Here is a 23323-nt window from a genome sequence, read left to right on the forward strand (position 1 = left end):
ATTCATTATTATGAGTTAAGTACAGCAATGTTTGTCCTTCCACATTTTTTGGTGGGTCAATGGGCCTAATTCAGACCTGACCGCTGCTCTGCTCATTTTTGGAGCTTTGCGATCAGGTATACGCTGCCCCACCAGAGTGAAATCCCACCCCTTGCATGCTTGCGAATTGCTTAGCTGGATTCCAAATCCATTCGCAAGCTGCTCACATCGAATTGTATTTCTGCTGTGTGGAGTCCAGGACTTACTCGACTGCTTTGATAGCAACAGGCTGAAGCCACACCTTCCCCTAAAACAACTGGACACGCCTGCCTTTTCCCTGACACTCCCAGAAAACGGCTGGTTAACATCCACAAATGCCGGTTCTCTGTTGATAAAAAAATAGCTGGAATTTATCTCGCACCTGTGTACTATGGACTGTATGTATGCGCATTCTGATAATCACCCGGCCTGCTAATTCATAGGGGTGCAATCAAGTCTGAATAAGACCCCATGTCACAGATATATGTATGCTGGTGCTCCCTATTGGCTATGAAAATATCACATGGTAGGAAGCAAACATGAGTTGCTGAATCACAAACATTGCTTCCAAGCCCTTAGGATGCCACGTTTACATCTACGTCATTCTTAGAGATCAGTGGATATGACGTCTATTTATTTAGACATACTGTAGTGTTCTGTATAGCTTACACTGGATAATGAGTTTCCTGTGTTCGTCTCTGGAGTCCTCTATAGTATATAGACTTTGTTTGGTAATACTATTAAGGTCAACATTCCTCCAGTCTTCCAGCATCTGAAATGTGATATCAGCACTGTGTATTACTGTCCGTGATGCCTGCAATTCACAGAAATTCAATACAATGTAAATAAATAAGAGACACAAGTTTGACTACATATTTAGGTATAAAAAATGCAGGTACTTGTGTAGTTTCACGGTGCCAGCATGGCGCTGTGCTACTTCCGGTTTCTACGCTCGGCAAACTATCTAAAATAAACTAACTTAACTCCATGCCAACATGGATAGTTCATACCCCCACTATCCATGTTGGCATGGAGTTGATTTTAGATAGCGTGGCGAGCGTAGCGAGCCACCGAGCCCGCAGCGTGGGCGAGCGAAGCGAGCCCCGCAAGAGGACTCAGACGCCATGCTGGCGGTGTGAAACTACACAAGTACAAAAATGCATTTACACTTGGTAGCAAAATACTTTAAAGGTTCCAAGTGCCCTAGATAATAAACGTGTAGCTCCTCTTGTAATGCTGCTAAAAACACGTGTATAAGTCATACTGCCCATGTACATGTAACAAAGGTTATACAACTGGCATGCTTGTGGCGTGTGAAGGAGACTTTGGCTTTAGGCTGCCCGGCTGACGCTGTAGCACAATGTACACAAAGCAATGGCTCCATAAGCAGTGGCTTAACTAAAAATATTGCGCCCCCCACCTCCGCAATTAACACCACCACCACCACCCCCACCCCCCCCCCCCCCGGCCCCCACGAGCAGTAAAGTTGTCTGCCAGGAGCTCACATGTGGTTCGGAGTGTATAGGTGTGGGCGCCGGGGTCTGTGGGGCTATTGTAATGCCGCTGCCACTGCCGCCTGCCGGGAGCTCGTCTGTGAACCCCCCCCAGTCCTGGCGCAATAGGCTATTGGTTAATCAGGCACTGATTATGTAAATACAGAACTGGCACAGTCTATGCACCAGCAAACGCTAAATAACGTCACAAACAGTGTTCCCTCTAAGCTGTGCACACGTGCGCGCGCACACACCTTGACGAGCGTGCGCACAGACATTACAACTGAGCGCACAAAGCAGCAGTGGTCCCTTTTTGCAGTTGTGGACTCAATTAATGTGTGTTTCACCCATTAACTACATTGTGTGCTGTATTTTGAAGGTTTAAATGTTTTATATAATTTTGAAGTAAAGTTAACACAAATGCTGAACGTCATTTCCCAGTTATATATAAGGGACGCACAAAAATTAAAATTTAATTCCAAAGTTGCACAGCCAAAATCTTTAGCCGCACACAGCCTTCATAAAATTAGAGGGAACATTGGTCACAAAGCTGCGTAACTGGATGTTAAGGGCCACATAGGCATTTTAAGAAAGTTAATATAACAATAGAATAAACATAAATACAAACACACTTGGTCAATGTATGAAGCAGTGAAGCAGTGATAAGGGAGAAGTGAGCCAACGGGGAGGTTGCCCATTTCAACCAATCAGCTACTCTGTATAATATAGATGATACTTCAGTGCTGGACAGCTCCTCCTCTGGCTCAGTTCTCCTCCCTTTTCAATGCTTCATACAACTGCCCCAATGACACATGATACAACATCTGTACATCCCAGCCACGAATGACAACTCTGAAAGGAATCCTGGACCTCCATGGGATTTGTCCATAGCAACCAAACTGTGGGCTACTTACGATTCATGTACTCCAGAGAATCAGCCTGTCAGACCCTACATTGCTATGGCTTTTTTTAACTGGCTTTCCCCAAGGACTGCTTAGCTTCTTTTTCCCATCTATATATATATATATATATATATATATATATATATATATATATATATATATATATATATATATATATATATATATATATGCAAAAGAAAAGGGGTTTATCGGAGAGCGCTGGACCACCTAGTCAATTATACAATTATAACTATAACCAAGTGATGCACCAATCACACTTCATATAGCAATTCTTTGTCATCTTCCAAAATGAAATATAAACTTTGTTCAGGATAAAAAGTTCTTTATTGAAACCCTATATATATATATATATATATATATATATATATATATATATATATATTATATATATTTATATTTATATATATATATATATGTAAACAGCCCAAATTAACACCTCAGCTGTGCATTGAACCCTAGCCTCAAATATCTCCCACCCTAGTCGTGTTCCCCTTAAAAACAAAATGACAGAGCAAGTTTTCACTGGTTATTTTGAGGAAGGGTAACAATCCCCCAGTTGCCTCTCCTCCCCATGGAAAATCTTCTGTGTTTCCATGGGGAGGTGTATTTTATTTGTGTTTGTGTGTGTGTGTGTGTGTGTGTGTGTGTGTGTGTGTGTATGTGTGAACAAACGGACAATATATATCAGAATATCAGTCATTTATGAAAGTACATTTGTGAAGGGTACTCACCTGGCACAGATGGTTTAATGATGTCTGCCTTCGAAGGACTTGTGAAAACCTTTTAGATACTAGTAGGAAAAAAAAAGGAATAACAATGTATGAATAACAATGTACAGATACATGCTGGTACAATCACACGCTGGCCATATTTTTCCCACTGGTGATTGGGGCTTGAACTTGCTCCTCCCACTGACACCCCCACCAACTCCGCAACATCACACAGATTAATTAATACAAAAGGAAAAATGGCCAAATGGCACCGCAACAGGGACTTTACAAAGGAGAATTACTTTTAGTTATTATAACTATATAGCTATTCTTCAGCATCTTCAGCATTTGTTATAACAGCCTAAAGTTGTTACTGGCCGTCAGTATTGAGCAGGGCATCACAGGATGATAGATCCCATAGCAAACTTTGTATAGACCCCAGCAGTGCTTTTCTTTCTTGTCAAGTGGGTCTCCTTCTCTGCTCCCGATAAAGAGGAGCAGTGACTTCTCCTGAGCATGTGTGGTCTACAGTAGGATCGCTACTATACTCATAGACTCACATATACACATCATCATTTTTTCTATGTACTGTATTCATTTTTTATATGTATTTTTCACATATATTTTTTGTCAATTTTTTACTTTTGACACACCCTTTATCACTATTAGTTGCTTACACATACCCTAAATTCTACGACACTTTACACTCTATTACACTTCACAGCTATATTTTATTTATGTGATGCCCTGGGGTGGTTTTGCTGGACTGGTTTGGGGGTGCCCTGCACCCCAGGCATGAACCCCATAGTGCTAGGGACCTGCTCTAATGAGGTGACCTTAACGTGGTGGGCAGGTACATATCTTTGGCCAAATATATGCTAACAACCTCATAAATTAAATATAAAAGGAATATACAGTATGTTAGCAGTAATGAATGCATAGTGCACCTGCAAACCCCCTCTGTCTTGTATATACCTAAAAATCTCAGCAAGGTAGCACCTCTCATTACAGGGTGTGCAGTCTCTTCCTATGTGGTCTACAGTAGTACCTCATGCACCCAGGACATTGATCACAGGAGGCCCCTACTCTGCACTTTTGAGAACATGGGTATGCTACAGTTGGGAGTAGGGATGGCCATCAGAAGGCTGGAACAAAATTCTTAATGATATATGACCATCATTTTGGCTTAAACCATGAATGGTACAGTTATGCAGTTATATAGTTAACAGTGGGATCACCATTTATGCCCTGGCCCATGGAAGAACACATAATGGAAAGGAGCAGGAAAATGTGGTAGCGACCCTGGAATTAAACGTCCATCGAATTGCAAAAGTCAATGGCTGAGAACCATTGGTTTACAATGGCTATCCCGAGTGGGTAGTGTGAGCTTCTGAAGCAAGGCTGACATTCTCTGCCTTACTCATTTCCACGTTCCTAAACCACCGCATCCCATTCATCTCCTATGGTTCTGCCCCTGACTAGTACTACTGCTGTACTCTCTTGTTACATTGTTACTGAAGCTTAAGAATATAATTCACCAGAACGCAGCAGAAACATTTATAATAATTACAAAAATTCATATGATCAATCGGGTGCTTTTTTTTTATAGTTATTAAAAACCCATAAAAAAATCAGCATGACCATTATTATATGTCTTTTGAGTATTAACACGCTACAGCTACATTCTAGCTCATGTTCTTGATCCAGAGCTAATCCTTTTTCTTAATTACTGCATGATGAAAAACGGGTTTTCTGAATGGAGAAAGCGTAAAAGCTTTAAAACAAGAAAGGATTTATTTGCAGGAGATCGGCTTAGTCTAACGCAGGAACATCGTTAGGAAGGAGTGTCTATCCCGCAGAGACAAAGCATTAATCTGTCACCTTTTAATAGTTGTGTATAGATAAAATTACTTTTGGCACAGAGATATATGCATTATGCTATTGAATAAAATGGTCCATTTTGGAATACAATACTATACATACAATACTTTCTTAAAAAACTAAAGAACCCTTAAAATTACAGTTTTATAGCAAAATGTGTCACTTAAACATTTTATGAGCACTACAGGACAAAATATATCTACTCAGTGCTTTTGCAATGTGTTGTTAATGACCATTGCAGAATTCAAATGAAATTAGTCTAAATCATTTATATTATTATGTCCATTATTAACCACAGATATGAGAGCTAAGTTAGTGAATAGAGCTGATGAACTTGGAGGAACAGGCGCATTTTATGCAGAGCAGTAGAGGAGATGTTGACTCAAACAATTGAGATAGGAATAAAAGACAAGGTACAGCATTGAAGATAGAGGTAAGAAAGGAGAAATGGGAGAGAAGAAGACCAGAGAGTAAGAGGTTACAGTAGTACAAGTGAAATGTAGTGACCTCACTGGTGTGGAAGGTATGAGTTCAAGAGATGTTGGGGAGGTGGAAGCAACAAGATTGAAATATAGCATGAAAACAAGAAGGGGGGGGGGGGCAGGAGCCACGGATGATCCCTAGGTAGTGGACTCATGTCACATTTGTAGGACTCTGTTGGCAATAGTAAGACAGTTTGTTCCATATATATGCTTCGATTGTCCAAGCAGTCAACTCAACATGTCCAAGATTTCATTTATGACCCTCTTCCCTACTCACCTCTGGGTAGGGAAGGGGGTCATAAATGAAATCTTAGACATGTTGAGTTGACTGCTTGGACATCGAAGAATATATATGGAACAAACTGTTGGAGATGAAAGAGAGAGGAGAGGAAAGGTCAGTGTAGATTTGCGCGCGTCATAAGAATAAATATTTTGTTTGTAGACCAAATGATCATCTATATACAGTATATGTCTAGTGTCCATTTGTGTGTCTCTGAAACACTGCCATCTGTTGGCAGTGAGTGAAACTACATATCTCTCTCTCTAACAAATGCACAAACACAGAGGCAATCACAAGGTAGCAGACCAGCTTTCAAAGCATTTGCATTGAGCAGCGTTTCTAGTCTTCTAAATTTACAGAGAAAGGAGGTATATATAGAAAATAAGAAAAGGACCAAGAATAAAGAGCAAAGTGTAGAATGAGGAGAAGGAAGATCAGGAAAACTATTATTATTTTTGTAGGTACAGGAGTAGCGCCTCTCAGCCAACTCAGGGAATCGCCAGAGCTGGCGGAGAGGTGCTGCATCTGACGAGGACACACGTGCGCCCCCTTCACACGGAAGCGGGGAGCGGCATCCCTGCCCGACTCTTCTTTAGGGAGACGGCCAGGGCTAGGGGGGAGTGCAGAGGGCTATGGGGGAGTGGTGGGGAGGCGGCTGACTCCATCAGAACGGGGTGAGCAAGCATCTTGTGCAACCACACCCCCTTCTGGCGGATGGCGAGCAGCAGTGATTGGCAATAGAATCGCCAGGAGCAGCTCTAAAGAGGCATTGAGGGTTGGAAGATTGGGAGGGTATAGGGATTTGAAAGTTGAAGAGGGGAAAGAGCAGACCAGTAAGAGGATAACATACATTTGAATTGATGGAAGTCAGGGAGAAAACAAGATCTTCTCCAATGCCATTAAGAGTGCAGGATTCTCTTTGAAACTAAGGGGATGATTCAGGTTCAGCACATTTGGTACAAAACCATGTACACTGCAGGGGATGAAACATGTGCAGAGAGAGTTAGATTTGGGTTATTTTGTTTCTGTGCAGGGTAAATACTGGCTGAATTATTTTCACATTGCAATATAGATATCAGTTTAAAGTGCACACCCCACCCAAATCTAACCGACTCTGCACATGTTACCACAGCCCCATATGCAGTGCACATGGTTTTATCCATTAGCAAACCAAATGTGCTTTGCAAACCATCCTGTTGGTCACTGAATGGAGAAAGGGAAGAAGACAACTGAGTAAAGTTCAGGGATAAAAATTAGAAGAAGCAAAATCTGTGGGATTATTATTTGGAATATTGAAGTCGCCCATGAAAAGGGGACGAGGGCTCCTGGTGCTATTGCACTAATGTCATTAATATTGGGCATGACAATGATAGAAGAAAAGTGCCGCAATATTGCTCAGACCCGATCTTATAGTCCATTTTAAAGTTGTATATTGTAAAGTTTATGGCCTATTGGAGCTAAGGTGTAATTTTTCGCAAATCATACCATGCAAAAGAATCACTTTAATCAACACTTTGTCCTTGTTATATAAAATAAAATATACTGTAAAGCAATACTTTTTTTAGGAAACTTACTCTCCACAAATGCTATGATCCAATCATCAGAATGACTATAAAATCAATTGGTCTTCTACATGTATACATGGCATTAGATTGGCGATCCAAACCAGGACATCGCAATAGACATCCTCAGATGTATTGCTTGAAACCAGTTTTGATCACTGGTTCTGGGATTTCCACCTAGCTGTTACTCACCTGGATCCCCAAAATTGCACATTCAGTAGTTAGAACAAGTGGCATGCATTTTGGACCATGGGGCCAGATATTGGAGGATATTCAATCTCCCGCCGCTATTCCCGACGAGGGAAATAGCAGCGGGCCCTATTCAATGCTGTCTTTCCTGACAGCATTGAACAGGGATCTCAGCAGACCGTGCCCGACTTAACAAGCAGTTGGGCCCATTCTACCGAGAACTACCGTGGATTGTTGAGCTCCCGGAAGCAGCTCAAGGATCCACGGCTGTATCTCACGGCCACGCCGCCTTTTTAGGCGTTCGGCAGGTGGGACATGGAATCCCGCCTGCCGATTCACCGTCAAGCCAGCTGAGAACATGACAGGGTCACGGCTGTGTAATGAAGTAAAAAAATATATATACTACAGTTTCGGTATCCCTTATCCAAATTATTCCGAAAACCATACATTCCAGAAAATTAAAACAATTTTTTTTTTTTTGCTAAAAGCCCAACTGGGGGCATCTGTACCAGCACTACTGAGGGCATGATATGGAACTGGCACTAAATATCTGCAAGAAAATGATTGCTAGACATTCAAATTCAGTATCTGAGATTGTACTTTGTTTCATATTTTGAAACCTTGTTTTATGCCAAATAAAATATATTTGTGTGTATTTCATGTGTTTGATGTGTTTATACAATATAAATGCAAGATACCTCCAGATAGATCATTGAAATATAAAAATATTCTGAAATACAGAATAATCCGTTCTCCAAAATTTTTCTGGTTCCCGAGCATTTTGGATAAGGGATACTCAACCTTGACAGGTTTGCAGCTAAATAATTACATTTGCTCATTCAAGATAATTTTCTACTTAAAAAAAAAATGATTTGACTACATTCATCAGTGGCCATTTCACCATACCGTATTCTCGGAATCGGTACATCTGTCAGAATGAACTTAGGTCTACAGTCATTAGTTCGACCCCACTAGGTCGACTGGCAGGAAGGTCGACCTGACTTAAGGTCGAATTTGCATAAAGGTCGACATGAGGAAGGTCGACTGGTCATAAGGTCGACATGGTTTTTTCACTGTTTTTTGATCCGACTGTTGACACAGTCGACATGGACACAGTTGGCAATGAGAATCGGACCCTCGCATCGCTCGCTTCGCTCCCAATGCTTCGGGCACGGTGGCTCGCTTCGCTCGCCACAGCTTTAATAACCTCCTCCACGCCCTAGTGGATGGTAGGGCATGAAATACCGCCTGTCGGCACATGTCGGCTCAAAAAACAGTGAAAAACCCCATGTCGACCTTATGACCAGTCGACCTTCCTCATGTCGACCTTTATGCAAATTCGACCTTAAGTCATGTCGACCTTGGCCCATGTCGACCTTAAGTCAGGTCGACCTTCCTGCCAGTCGACCTAGTGGGGTCGACCTAATGACTGTAGACCTAAGTTCATTCTAATAGATGACCGCATCCCCGTATTCTCTTACACACACAAACCAAAAGTGCAGAAATCAAATCAATACCTACGCTCAAATTTAATATTCCGTAAGTTTTCCGGAAGGTCGTGGAGGGCAATTTTCAACCATTCGTCCAACTGCTTGGCAAATTTTCTTATCACTTGCGTCAAACTTGAAGATAAAGAGTGAGAATATTTGGTTATTATTAGGTTTAAGAGAATAAACAGATTTTTGCTAGATAAGATTTAATAAAAATCTGTGGCTGTAGCTAAAAAAAATTATTTTATTGCCATATGTATTGGAACATTGTGAATTGAGCACAAAGCTTCAATCAATATTATGGTACCATTGCAAGGCTAAATTAATAGAACAGTAGATCAAAAACTATAGGTTGGATTTGTTTAAGGTTAAGGTTAATCTGCCAACAGTATTTTGAAGCTACATTACATACATTAGAGGGCAGGATTTTATTTGCCGAGATCTACTGTACTTTTGTAAGATCCATCACCTTCGGAAGTGACAACAGCAGGCGTAGACAAATTCCACAGTGCATCTGCTGCTACTAGAATACTATAATTTCGGTTAAATCGAGAGAGCACACAATGGGGCAGATGTATTAAGCCTGGAGAAGAGATAGACTGGAGATAAAGTGGAAGGAGATAACGCACCAGCCAATCAGCTGTATTTAAAATATGACAGTTGGGAGCTGATTGGCTGGTGCATTATCTCCTTCCACTTTATCTCCAGTTTATCTCTTCGCCAGGCTTAATTCATCTGCCCCAAAGATAGGCATCAGCACCCAGGGCCGGCCTTAGGCATAGGCAAACTAGGCAATTGCCTAGGGCATTTGGAATGCCTAGGGGCATCAGCATTTCCTGCTGATTAAAATGATATGCAGCATGCCTATATTCTGTGTGTGAGTGATGCTGTATCTGCATATGAAATAGTGTATTCATTGAAATCACTGTAACATAGCATTCTGTATGCAGGTACAGCCACAGTCGCACACAGAATATAGGCATGCCACATATAATTTTAATCATCGGAAGCTCCTTGTGTGTCCTGGTCATAACAATGCAAAGAAGACGAATTTTCAGCAAAAAAGGCCCCCAACATTAGCAGAACTGGCCAGGAGCTGCATGGCTTATTGAGTCAAGATGTATGAGGAAACATCTGTATCCAAGCCGAGGCAGAGGTCACAGTGTTAGCGGCTGTGCGAGTGCTATCTGCGGGTGGGTTGGTTGTGCAATAGTGTTCGGCATATGTGTAAGGGGCATTATGTGTGTCATGTATAAATGCATTAATAATGTGTGACATATGTGTAACAGGCTTTATGTGTGTCATGTGTATAAGGGCATTAATAATGTGCAACATATGTGTAAGGGGCATTATGTGTGTCATTATGTGTATGAAGGGCATTAATAAAGGTTGGCATAATGTGTAAGGGGCATTATGGTTATAAGGACATTAATAATGTGTGTCATGTGTAAGGGGCATTACTGTGTGGTATTATCAGGGGTGCTGAGAGAAAGGGGTAGGGGGTACAAATTACCCACGCCAAAGTCTGATGGGAGGGCCCAGTGGGGGCCCTGGGCCCTCTCCACTTAAGTGACAGCAGCAGCTGCAGCTCTCCTCCTCTGCCCAGCACACACTGCTTTGTGCTGGGTTGCAGTGTGACCATGGAGGTGGTTAAAATACAATATTTTCTCAGGATTTTTTTGTAAGGGTATAATGTGAATAATGTGAGGAGTAATGTATATAAGGTAAAGTGGTACTACTGTGTGATATAACGTGAATAAGGGACACCATCGCATGATATAATGTGAATAAAGTTGCACTACTGTGTGGCATAATTTGAATTGGGGGTAAAATTGTGTGGTCATGCCCCTTCCCAGCAAGAACACACCCCTTTTTGGGCTGCGCACCAAATGTGTGCACTGTTTCTATTTAAAATATTGCAGGTAGGAGCACCAAAATGATGACTGCTATGATGAGGGTTGATGGTGCTGGGAAAGGGGAGCAGGGTCAGAGGCGGAACTAGTGGTGGTGCTAGGGGGCACCAGCCAAAATCTTGCCTAGGGCGTCATTTAGGCTAGGGCCGGCTCTGTCAGCACCCAAAACCGATTTACATTTTTTACTTTTGATATGTTCTATATATTTATATTAGGCTACTACTGTTCAAACCATTGCGCTCACTACAAAGATTTATAAATCAGTGGCTAGAACTACACTTAGCCAGGTAAAGACACAGGCAGTGCGATAAATAATACCATAGCACAGTGGTCCCCAAACTTTTTTGAATCATGGCACCCATGAGTATTGGAAGTTTTTTTATGGCAACCATAGGGCAGAGGTTTCTTATTGAGAAAATCAGAAGGAAAATATTACATTGAGGGAATTGTGTTTATCTCATCCTTAGGGTCAGTTGTGTGGTAATGGACATGATTCACTTCTGTTTGTCCACAATTTGCTTATGACCTTTGAATCGGTCATGTACCCCCAATCCAGGGCACCCCTGTAGGTCCTTCAAGGCACTCCAGGGTGCCACAGCACACAGTTTGTGAACTACTGCAATAGCAAATAGCAATAATGCACTTTGACTTAATGCACCAACCTGTCGGGCAAAGCTTGCAACACAGTTGGCATCAATACACCAGAGATCGCTTTATATAGTATGGAATCACACACACCCACTATGTTTACCACGGTGGACGAGCCCAGAACGGGCAACATATGGGGTGGCATTCCTTGCCAAAAGTGCAGAAGAAAACTCTGAACCTGCAAAATAAAGAAAATGATTTAGTAATGGTGACGGAGTAATCGAGTCCCTGCTATTTCTGAATCTCTACTCCACACAATAAAGGCACTTGGCACTACCAGTCACATCCCCAACTTGCTGCGGCCATGCCTTCAATATGCTAGGCCAAATGTCTGTTACCTACAAAATGTTGGGACCGTTGATCATTACATTTCCCTCCATGCTATCTAAAACATGTTGTAAATAAACTATGCAAATACAACCAATGGATAATTTATTAAATGGAGACAATTTGTTAGTTTGGGGGCAATTCAATAGTCCATGATGGCCGGCAATTGCTGGCTTTTCAACTGTTTCGCCGGCAACTCACAGCCACAAACATCTCAGATTTTCCATGGCAGTCAGTAGAGATGCGCAGGTAAGTGTTGCGATGTGGTTTTACCATAAATGTCAGCAATCATAATTGCAGACATCACTTACAATTGAATCTCAGTGATTGAGCAATGAAAAGCCGACTGCTTCCTGTAATACCCTACAATATCACTACTTAACCTCTGGGTTCAATATGGATGTGATTGTGCTATATCTTAATTTACTGTAGCTTAAAACATGCGGAATAAGATCCCCACCCCCGTTTTAAAGACAAACCACTCCAAAAGCAACTATTTAAAACAACAGCTTGAAAATGACAGTTATGGAAACAGTAGCATTTTATGGAATTTCGTTACATCATAATTACAATCAGAGGGTATTGTGCAGATGGTTATTTCCAATCAGTATTTTTTATTTTTATTTCAAACATATCAGTCTTTACTGTACTGTACCTCGTCAAAGTTGGCTCGTATTACAGTGTCCAGTATCCTTTGGCAGTGGGTTCGATACATCATTATAAAAGTTGAGATCTGTAGCCAATGTAAATTACAAATATTTACTTAAGTATATAGGATATTTTAAAGCAATAGTGCTATGAAGACATAATACACATAGAAGGCCGATAGGTTGCTGATGACCAAGGCAGTTTACTCCCCCACAAGGAAAGCTGTACAGTAGATGTCCAAATATACACATTTATCTCTCTGCACACAATGGAAGAGCATATACATACAATCTGTGTCCAGCTCTGCATCTGATCATTAGTTGTATTTTAAATGAAACCTGTCACCTTCAACAAACTATAACCTACGGGATGTCTGGGAGACTCCTGAATCTCCAGGACTGGCTGTCCCGGACTTTGCGAAAAATTATCAGGTCTCCTGCAAAGCCATTTGCTGGATACCACCTGTGCCTTCCACAGGGAAGTGGAAGGCACAGGCGGTATTATTATATAATTCATGGTAAATGGAATCATCATAGACCCACCCATGCTGTATAAGGGAATGGCCGCAGCTTTGTATAGCTGTGGGCGCTGGGCATGATGATGGGATGACTTCATTATTGCGAAGAGCAATCAGGACTGTGAACCGCATCATTCCTGAACTCAGATCACCCTTTTCATTGGAGAAGTGGGTGGAAACCGGCATACAGGGTAACTCCCCAAAATCCAGGAGTCTCCAAGAAAAGATTTTTCTTTTATTCTTAGTAACAAAACGAATAGTAAATATTGATTTATTTTTTTACTAATACATTTATTAGAATTTTAAGTCTTACTAAACTGATTGAAGTTACTTCTTGGGGAACATATAACAAAGGATGAGAGCCTAGCCTTTAAAAGAATCGGCAAGAGGTTCTGGGAAATGCATCTGGTTTAATAGATACCTTTTCTTCTGGGATGCTGGCTGGCAGATTTAGATCTTTGACATTTGGGAATTCAGGCAATAATGTTCCAAGCTTGGACCGCGGTGAATACGCCACTGTCTGTTTTGTGACTTCTTTTTTTCCTGTCTCGTTGACCCATGCAGCTCCTTTCTTTGAGTACATGACGTCATAATACTGGGAGCTTTCTTTGACTGCAATTCCATAATAATGATACCTAATAAAAGAGAATGTGGTATTTTTAATTTGTGGGGGTATTTTTTGATGATTGAATTCAAAGTTCAAAGATTGTATTACAAGTATTGCTTTCTAGTAAAGCTACAAACTTATGATTTTTTTTATTATTTTTACCATAAATAACTGTGGTATGCAATAAGAATAGTCTTGGAAATTACACTTTTTCTTGATTTGTTTCCACAAATTTTTAATGTTTGCATAGTCAGTGTCAGAACATCCATCAGAGTGACCGCAGGCAACAGGCAGTGCCCAGACACAACCCCCTCACTCCCGCCAGTAACTGCCTCCAGACCCCTACTTGGAACCCGGAGGTAAAGCCCAGGAGGGGTGTGTACATTTCAACAGTGCTATATGGCTTGTGTAAATTGCCAGGTGCCACCTGTCCCACTGTCCCTAAGGTGCCCCAGGATAGTGATCATCTGTTGGGCAATTTTATTGTTTTGCCTTTGGGAGTTAAGCCAATATATAGAATGATATACATATACTGCATAAGTAAAATGCAAGCAATAAATTAAATAAAATCAGTATAAAATGAGCAGAATAAAAAAGTTTGTGGTGTGAGACTTTGTACGAGTCTGCCTCCGGCAATTCACCAGCTATTTATTACATTAAGGGGGTTATTCTGGTGACCAGCAGAGAGACTCGATGAGTCCCAACCTGTGATGTGCCCACAAAAATTGTGGGCACAAGGTAGAGCATTCGCTCCATAGTGAAGCGCTTACACAACACAAACTGCCCTCTGGCTGCGCAGACAAATTGAGAAGCCAAGAGCAGGCCGCAGCCAAGAGCATGTTCCATGCAGCTGCCTTGGCCATCCCCCAAGCGTTCCAGACAAGTCTATGTTGTCCTGACCACTCCCACAAAATGCTGCCTTGCCATTACTGCAACTGTATATTGTCACCCCAACACGATGTCGCCGCCAATTGCCACAGGCAATTGAAGTTTAAGAGCTCGAGCAAGCGCCAGAGCAATTTTCAGAGATATGGGTCTGAAGCAGGCTTTTAGTCGCATATGTTCATATGTACTAGCAGCACACAGCTGAGAGTGGGGAATATCTATGAAAATACCGCTTTCATATCAATTAGCAGAACAAGGTAGGAGTGGGCTTTTCATTTCATTTAAGAAAGGTTTAAGGAGACCACAAAGAGGAAGGGAGGGAAACAATTAGTAAATAAATACAGTTAAATTTGTCACTGCCTGGGTTGCCTTGAAACACCCATAAGTGTATAATAAATAAAGGAACACTAATAGAAATAATATTACCACTTTGTTAAGACATGGCATAACATTGGGCCTGATTCAGATGTGGTTGGAGTTGCATTACAGATCTGAGCAGTGTTCTAGGCTCTCATTGGATCATCTGCTAAACCATTGGCCAACCGTATGACCTATGGGGTTGTACAATATGGCTGTGCAATGTTAGATCTATGCTGGGCTTGGACTGATAGGATTTATTTTCCATTTATCATCTTATTTTTATGTTTTCTTTAATGTTTGGGCGGTATTTAAAAAAAAAAAACACTAACCAAAAGGTCAAAAATGAACATACACAGATCTGTTCTCTTGATTGATTATTTGAGTTTAGATAAATTATAATGAATAATTCTTCCCCAGAATACTCAGTGTATGCTTCCTATTAAACAAGTCGTTTTTTTTATGTTGGTGTGACAGAATCCATCGAATTTGGGGCAACTTGGATTCCTTTAAACTTTTGAAAGGATAATTATGAAATGGCTAAAAAAGATCCTGTGTGTCACCATTCTTTGTTCTGTTTGTTGTACACAGGAAAATCAAATATATAAACATTAGTTCTAGTTTCACAGATATGTAAATGTAACAAGAACAGATTGATCTTTGGAACAAGGTCACACAAGGTGCTGGAATTCCATTGTGGGTGACTTTTGTACTCACTTTGATTGTCCTCTGGTTCCGAGTCTCCTTGTGGTTAATTGTGGGAACTGTTGTCTAATTATCTGCAAGGAATAAAATATATTACCGTAGGTCAGCTATCTTTACGAGAACAGAATTGGTTCAAGGTCATGACCTTGTTTCAATGGGAAACATCATAATGATACCGCTCCCCCTTCCCAAAAAAAAACAAAAAACATTTTTATCACACAATTTCATCTCCTTTTAGATTTGTTATGGTGCCAAGCTTGGCCAGATAAGCAAAGGGTTGGAAGCAACTTCATCAAAATAATAATAATAACAATAATAATAATAAAAATAATAATAACAATCAATGGTACTTGTTTCCTAGCACGGCCACAATCACGGGCATCGGGTGTAATTTTTAGTGGTCTGCGACGCGACCGACGCGATGCCCCCGATTTCCCATTGAAATGCATTGAAAAAAGTCAAAATCGCGTCGGTCGCGTTGCAGGCGGCAAAAAAAGGCTTAAATGGTCCAGACGCGATACCCCCGATTTCCCATAGGAAACAATGTTAAATGCCTCAATTTACCCGCGATGCCCCCGATTTCCCATAGGAAACAATGTTAAATGCCTCAATTTCACAAAATCATCATAGGGAACAATGGTAAATGGGCCAGAAACCCCCCAAAACACCCCTGAACAGTGAAATGTCCCCCCAAAAGTAGTTTACGCCACCCCACGATCAACGTGAACCCGAAGCGTAGCGAGCGCAGCGGTATGCGTCCTCTGACCTTTTCATACCCCCACTATCCACGTAGGCGTGGAGTTGAGAATAGAATAGTGTGGCGAGCCCGAAGCGTGGCGAGCGGACGCGGATACCTTCACAGGTAAACGCGTCCCTTCGCGGGCTTCACAGGTATCCGCGTGCGCTCGCCACGCTTCGGGCACTATTCTATTCTCAACTCCATGCCGACGTGGATAGTGGGGGTATGAAAAGGTCGGAGGACGCGTACCGCCGCCCCTCGCGGGCTCGCTGCGCTCGCCACGATTCGGGTTCACATTGATCGTGGGGTGGCGTAAACTAATTTTGGGGGGCCATTTCACTGTTCAGGGGTGTTTTGGGGGGGTTCTGGACCATTTAACATTGTTCCCTATGATGATTTGGGTAAATTGAGGCATTTAACATTGTTCCCTATGGGAAATCGCGGGCATCGCGTCGGTACCATCGCACCCGATTTTTACTAACGATGCCCACGATCATGATCGGTGTGGCCGTGCTAGGAAACAAGTACCAAATCAATTAGCAGAAGTTATCTATTTTACAAAAACTAATAATTTTTTTTTTTGGGGGGGGGGGGGGGCGGATTCATCGGTTATGGATAATATTGGGTAGTGTCAACAGTCAAACAGGATTTTTGAAATAGCCAAAAGGTACAACAGAGGCAGCAGAATTTTAGCTATTATAAACACCCCCCCCCCAAATAAAAATAAAACAACAATTCCTGTTTCAAAACACATTTGGTTTAGGCTGTTGTGCACTGATGACGAGTTGGGGTCGGCAAAAAAAAGTGGCTTTTACAGATGAGTCAATGAAACACTCAGGAGTCATTCCCAATTAAGATTACCTAAGGTAAACTAAGGTTACATGCAATTGAGAATGGACCTCATATCAGTGATCCTTTTAGTCAAAACTTTTCTATAGAATTTATTTCATTATGAAGCTTATAGCAGGCCTAAAGTTTTCACAATAAACCCCATTAGTGTTGATAAGCGGTCAGATAATGAATTAAATTATGTTTAGAATTCGTAAATTAAATTATGACTGGTCCATTCCTTTTAAACGAACATAATGTATTCTTAGGGGGGTATTCAATGTCTGTCGAGCTCCTTATTTTTGTCGAGCTTTGTTGTTTTCTCGACGAGAGGTTGGTTATTTATGAGGTCGCCTATTCATTGTCTAGTTTTCTCGACTTGTCGAGCAGAGCTCACCTGATTTGGTTTTCGGTTTGCTCGACTGTCGAGTTGAACATAACTCGACTTGTCGAGTTATTTTGGGTAAAATCTGTCGAGATAATTCCTGCAGCCTATTCAATGTCAAAGAATTCACCTGACCTCGACTGTTTGAAATCACTCTTCCCTCAAATTTAACTCGACAATTATTTCTGTCGTGACAAGGGAGTTTCTCTTGTTGCATGTTCATAAATTGTGTTAAATGTATATGCAGGATTGTACTAATGTTTGTAGTGCTTATCTTGACTTCTTACTTTGTGATATTTTGCTAAATACCTGTATTCCTTTTTTGATTAACTTTACATTTGCTGCATGTTTATATGGTATGCTTTAACCCATTATTCCATTATCAGCATCAGTTTTCAGCTTGTATTATTACGCATTTGTTTAAATTATTCCATTTGGCATATAAGAAGTATTATCTTTTTTTCTGCTCACCTTTCATGTTCACTGTGCTGCATTTTGCCCATTAAAAGTCTTCTGTATACATGTCTATTTATGTCTACTTCTGGTTTAATCAAACACCTATGTTTAGGTCCCTTGTATCCATTCTGGGGCAGAATTACTCAGGATACAATGTTTGTTTGTTGCCATTCTTTTGTTTACTTCTACAATGCAATGCATTGCAATTTACCCCAGAGCTCTCATTCCTGTACTGAGACTTCAGGGAGATACCAGCATTGTGCAGTCTGCTGATTTGGAAATGGTTTTTATAGGAGAATTTTCATTTTTAACAAGATATCTACTTTTATATAATTGACTATAAAAATGAAGCCTATCTCTGACAATTGCCACTTTCCTCTCTAGGGGAGACCTCGACTTGTCGAGCAGGGAAGAACTCGACTTGTCGAGCAGATGAGAACTCGACTTGTCGAGCTAAATTTTCAGTTAGCAAAATGAGAAAAACAAATGCAAATGCTCGACAATTCGGACTGTTACTGGTGGGATTGAAATTACAGTTTGAATAGGCGAGAACTCGACTTGTCGAGCTAAATATTCATGTCGAGCAAAACGAGAAAAACAAATGCTCGACAATTCGGACTGTCACTGGTGGGATTGAATACCCCCCTTAATGTTTTATTTATTTACCCTTTACTTATTATCATAGAATACCACAGGACAGATATCTCAGACTGTAACCCGCCATTACAGTCCGAGTTTTAAGGATATCCATAAATCAAACTGACTGAGGTACTAAAGTCATCTACTTTATGCTCAAACATGGACAGCCATAATAATAATAATAATAAAAATGCAGGACTTTGATCAAATATAAATCAGGTAAAAACTAATGCTATTAACCACCAAAATCAATGTCAGTCACAGAAGAGCCGCCGTTGCTTTCTGATCAAGTCGGTCAATGTCCAGTTTGGTGTTCGAACATGGCTGCCCCCATTAGGTACAAAGGGCCAGATGTATCAAGCTTCAAAAGTGAAAAAATGGAGAGTGATAAACAGCCAGCCAATCATCTCCCACCTGCCATGTCACAGGCTGGGTTTGAAAAAGAACAGGCAGGAGCTGATTGGCTGGCTGTTTATCACTCTTCATTTTATCACTTTTGAAGCTTGATACATCTGGCCCAAAGCGCTCTCTAACTCCAACTTAATTTACTACCAAGGCTATCTGGGTGAAATTAATTAATTAATTAATGAAAAGTGTTCAAAACATAAATTAATTATTTCAGGCCCCGTAATGACGGAAGTTTAATTAAACCGAAACTTTCAGGAGCAGAGCGTTTCTTTCAAGCTCTGAAGTGTACTTTATCTTCTCCAGCACACATTTTGCTGCCTGTAATAATGTTCCTAACTCATCAATGAGGCATGAGGTACTTGAGCCTTGATTAAGCCTACAGTGTTCAAGTCATCCAGAAGGCGCAGGCCACTGGTATACTTGAATACGTAATGTCAACGCACATGTATAAAAATATATTTGAGTAACTTGCCAATAACTTTGATGAAAAAAAACAAAAAAGTACTGTAACCAAAGCTATATAGCCTTATTATTAAAGATACAAATTAATATATAAAAAAGTAACATTTTAATAAAATGAATATAATACATAAATAACAATAAAATAACAGTAAGAGCCCATAAACATGGAACAATAGAATCGGTACTTATGTATTATCTGGGCTCCCATGTTAAATGCACCCCATTTTTTCATACCCCTACTATCCAACTACGCATGGAGTTGATTTTATATAGTGTGGCGAGCGCAGCGAGCCACCGTGCCCGAAGCGTGGCGAGCGCAGCGAGCCCCGCGAGGGGACGCGGTCTCATAAGAAAAACGGGAGCCCAGATATTACATAAGTACCATAGAATAATTTGGACACTTCTATATAGCGATATATTATTTTGCAATTTGCATGACCAGCAGACAGTTATGTATCACCAGAAGTAAGTACAGTGGCACTATGCAAATCCAATAAATGATGTTAATCACATATGAAGAAGCAAAAGGGTCATTAGTAATCGGCACTATGGGGAAGTAGCATTAATAAGAGATAAGGTGGTATATGGCTTAAGCTGACAATACATCTGACCGATATCATTCCAACCAGCCAACAAGTTGGCATTATAATTGACCAGTGAGTGGTAGGAAACAATCATCAGTAGAAAAACAGCAACAAAAACTGTGGTTCCAAGTAGTTGGGAAAATCAAAAAGTATGGGTCATTGGGTAGACCCAGTGTTGTTTGACATACATTCGGTGGACTCCCTTGGGTCGACACCTATAAAAGTTCAACATGGCTTACATCGACATGGACTATAGGTCGATGGGGACTTTAGGTCAACATGCCAAAGGTCGACATGGTGATTTATGACATGGACACCGAATAAGTGTACTGCGTCCTCTCGTATGGCACACTAAGCACGTCATGCTACGCTCAGCACACTATTTTATTGTCCCTCCGTGCTCTAGTGCAGTGATGCCTAACCTTGACACTCCAGCTGCTGCTGAACTACACATCCCATCATGCCCTGCATCAGTTTTAGCATGGCCAAATAGTTAAACTGATGCAGGGCATGCTGGGATGTGTAGTTCAACAACAGGTGGAGTGTCAAGGTTAGCCATCACTGCGCTAGTGGATAGTAGGGTAAAAATCCTTTTAAAAACCATGTCAACCCTTTTCATGTCGACCTTTGGCATATCGACCTAAAGTCCCTGTTGACTCAAGCCATGTCAACCTTTTATAGGTGTCGACCCAATATAAATTGACCATATATAGGTTAGGATTAGTTCATAAGTACGGACTCCACCTTATACACAATCATACTCATACACACTGCACAATCATACATATACACAATGCACACTCATATACAATGCACACTTCACAATCATACTCATACACACTGCACAATCATACCCATACACACTGCACAATCATACTCCTACGCACTGCACAATCATACCCATACACACTGCACAATCATACTCCTACGCACTGCACAATCATACCCATACACACTGCACAATCATACTCCTACGCACTGCACAATCATACTCTTAGACACTGCACAACCATACTTATACACACTGCACAATCATACTCCTACACACTTCACAGTCATACTCATACGCAATGCATAATCATACCCATAAGCACTGCACAATCATACTCATACACACTACACAATCATACTCATACACAATGCACAATCATACTCATACACACTGCACAATCATACTCATACACACTTCACAATCATCCCCATACGCACTGCACAATCATACCCATACGCACTGCACAATCATACCCATATGCACTGCACAATCATACCCATACACACTGCACAATCATACCCATACACACTGCACAATCATACCCATACACACTGCACAATCATCCTCATACGCACTGCACAATCATACTTATACGCAATACACAATCATACGCACTGCACAATCCTACTCATACGGACTACACAATCATCCTTATACACACTGCACAATCATACCCACACACACTGCACAATCATACCCATACACACTGCACGTTCATACCCATACACACTGCACAATCGTACTCATACGCACTGCACAATCCTACTCATATACACTGCACAATCATACTCATACGCACTGCACAATCCTACTCATATACACTGCACAATCATACTCATACACACTACACAATCATACTCATACACACTGCACAATCATATTCATACGCAATGCATAATCATACCCATAAGCACTGCACAATCATACTCATACACACTGCACAATCATACTCATACACAATGCACAATCATACTCATACACACTGCACAATCATCCTCATACGCACTGCACAATCATACTTATACGCAATACACAATCATATACAATGCACACTCATACAGAATGCACACTTCACAATCATACTCATACACACTGCACAATCATACTCCTACGCACTGCACAATCATACCCATACACACTGCACAATCATACTCCTACGCACTGCACAATCATACCCATACACACTGCACAATCATACTCCTACGCACTGCACAATCATACTCTTAGACACTGCACAACCATACTTATACACACTGCACAATCATACTCCTACACACTTCACAGTCATACTCATACGCAATGCATAATCATACCCATAAGCACTGCACAATCATACTCATACACACTGCACAATCATACTCATACACAATGCACAATCATACTCATACACAATGCACAATCATACTCATACACACTGCACAATCATACTCATACACACTTCACAATCATCTCCATACGCACTGCACAATCATACCCATACGCACTGCACAATCATACCCATATGCACTGCACAATCATACCCATACACACTGCACAATCATACCCATACACACTGCACAATCATACCCATACACACTGCACAATCATCCTCATACGCACTGCACAATCATACTCATACACACTTCACAATCATCCCCATACGCACTGCACAATCATACCCATACGCACTGCACAATCATACCCATATGCACTGCACAATCATACCCATACACACTGCACAATCATACCCATACACACTGCACAATCATACCCATACACACTGCACAATCATCCTCATACGCACTGCACAATCATACTTATACGCAATACACAATCATACGCACTGCACAATCCTACTCATACGGACTACACAATCATCCTTATACACACTGCACAATCATACCCACACACACTGCACAATCATACCCATACACACTGCACGTTCATACCCATACACACTGCACAATCGTACTCATACGCACTGCACAATCCTACTCATATACACTGCACAATCATACTCATACACACTACACAATCATACTCATACGCACTGCACAATCTAAGAATTCAGCTAAAATAAAATAGGTGTTGGTGCATGAATGTCTTCAGGGTGCAGGTAAAGCTCATGCTTATGATCAAATGTGTTAATGTCTCATTGTGTTTAGATTAATTTTAAGATTGTGTACTACCTGCGTCATATATATGAGGCGAAGGGAAACTGTGTGTTGGATGACATGATGTACTACTACATAGTAGTATTGGCTTCATTATCATATCAGGATCTGGATCTATGCCATTATGCCAACAGGAAGATCCACATTTGCATATTTTGGGACTGTATAAACTTATCCAACTCGAGTATTGTCACAGCAGAGCCCCTAAGTAATAAACCATCTTCTATCTAACGTAGGTGACTCGCCAACTGGACCATTTCCT

The 23323-nt window shown here is 41.1% G+C and overlaps 1 protein-coding gene across 3 annotated transcripts in view; it reads right to left on the minus strand.

The window, feature by feature from the left end:
* Positions 1–23323, minus strand: part of RFX4 (regulatory factor X4) — a 106953-nt gene that overhangs the window by 29640 nt on the left and 53990 nt on the right. For all 3 annotated transcript variants that reach the window (XM_083181666.1, XM_083181665.1, XM_083181664.1), the window contains 7 exons: positions 15648–15709; positions 13503–13716; positions 12572–12649; positions 11604–11767; positions 9060–9160; positions 3166–3224; positions 688–832 (listed from right to left, as the gene is read on the minus strand). In XM_083181666.1, coding sequence (XP_083037792.1) covers positions 688–832; positions 3166–3224; positions 9060–9160; positions 11604–11767; positions 12572–12649; positions 13503–13716; positions 15648–15709 — 823 coding nt within the window. The remainder of the gene's footprint in view (positions 1–687; positions 833–3165; positions 3225–9059; positions 9161–11603; positions 11768–12571; positions 12650–13502; positions 13717–15647; positions 15710–23323) is intronic.

Source organism: Crinia signifera, chromosome 4 (assembly GCF_055691185.1).
Source record: "Crinia signifera chromosome 4, ASM5569118v1, whole genome shotgun sequence".
NCBI classification, from domain to species: domain Eukaryota; kingdom Metazoa; phylum Chordata; class Amphibia; order Anura; family Myobatrachidae; genus Crinia; species Crinia signifera.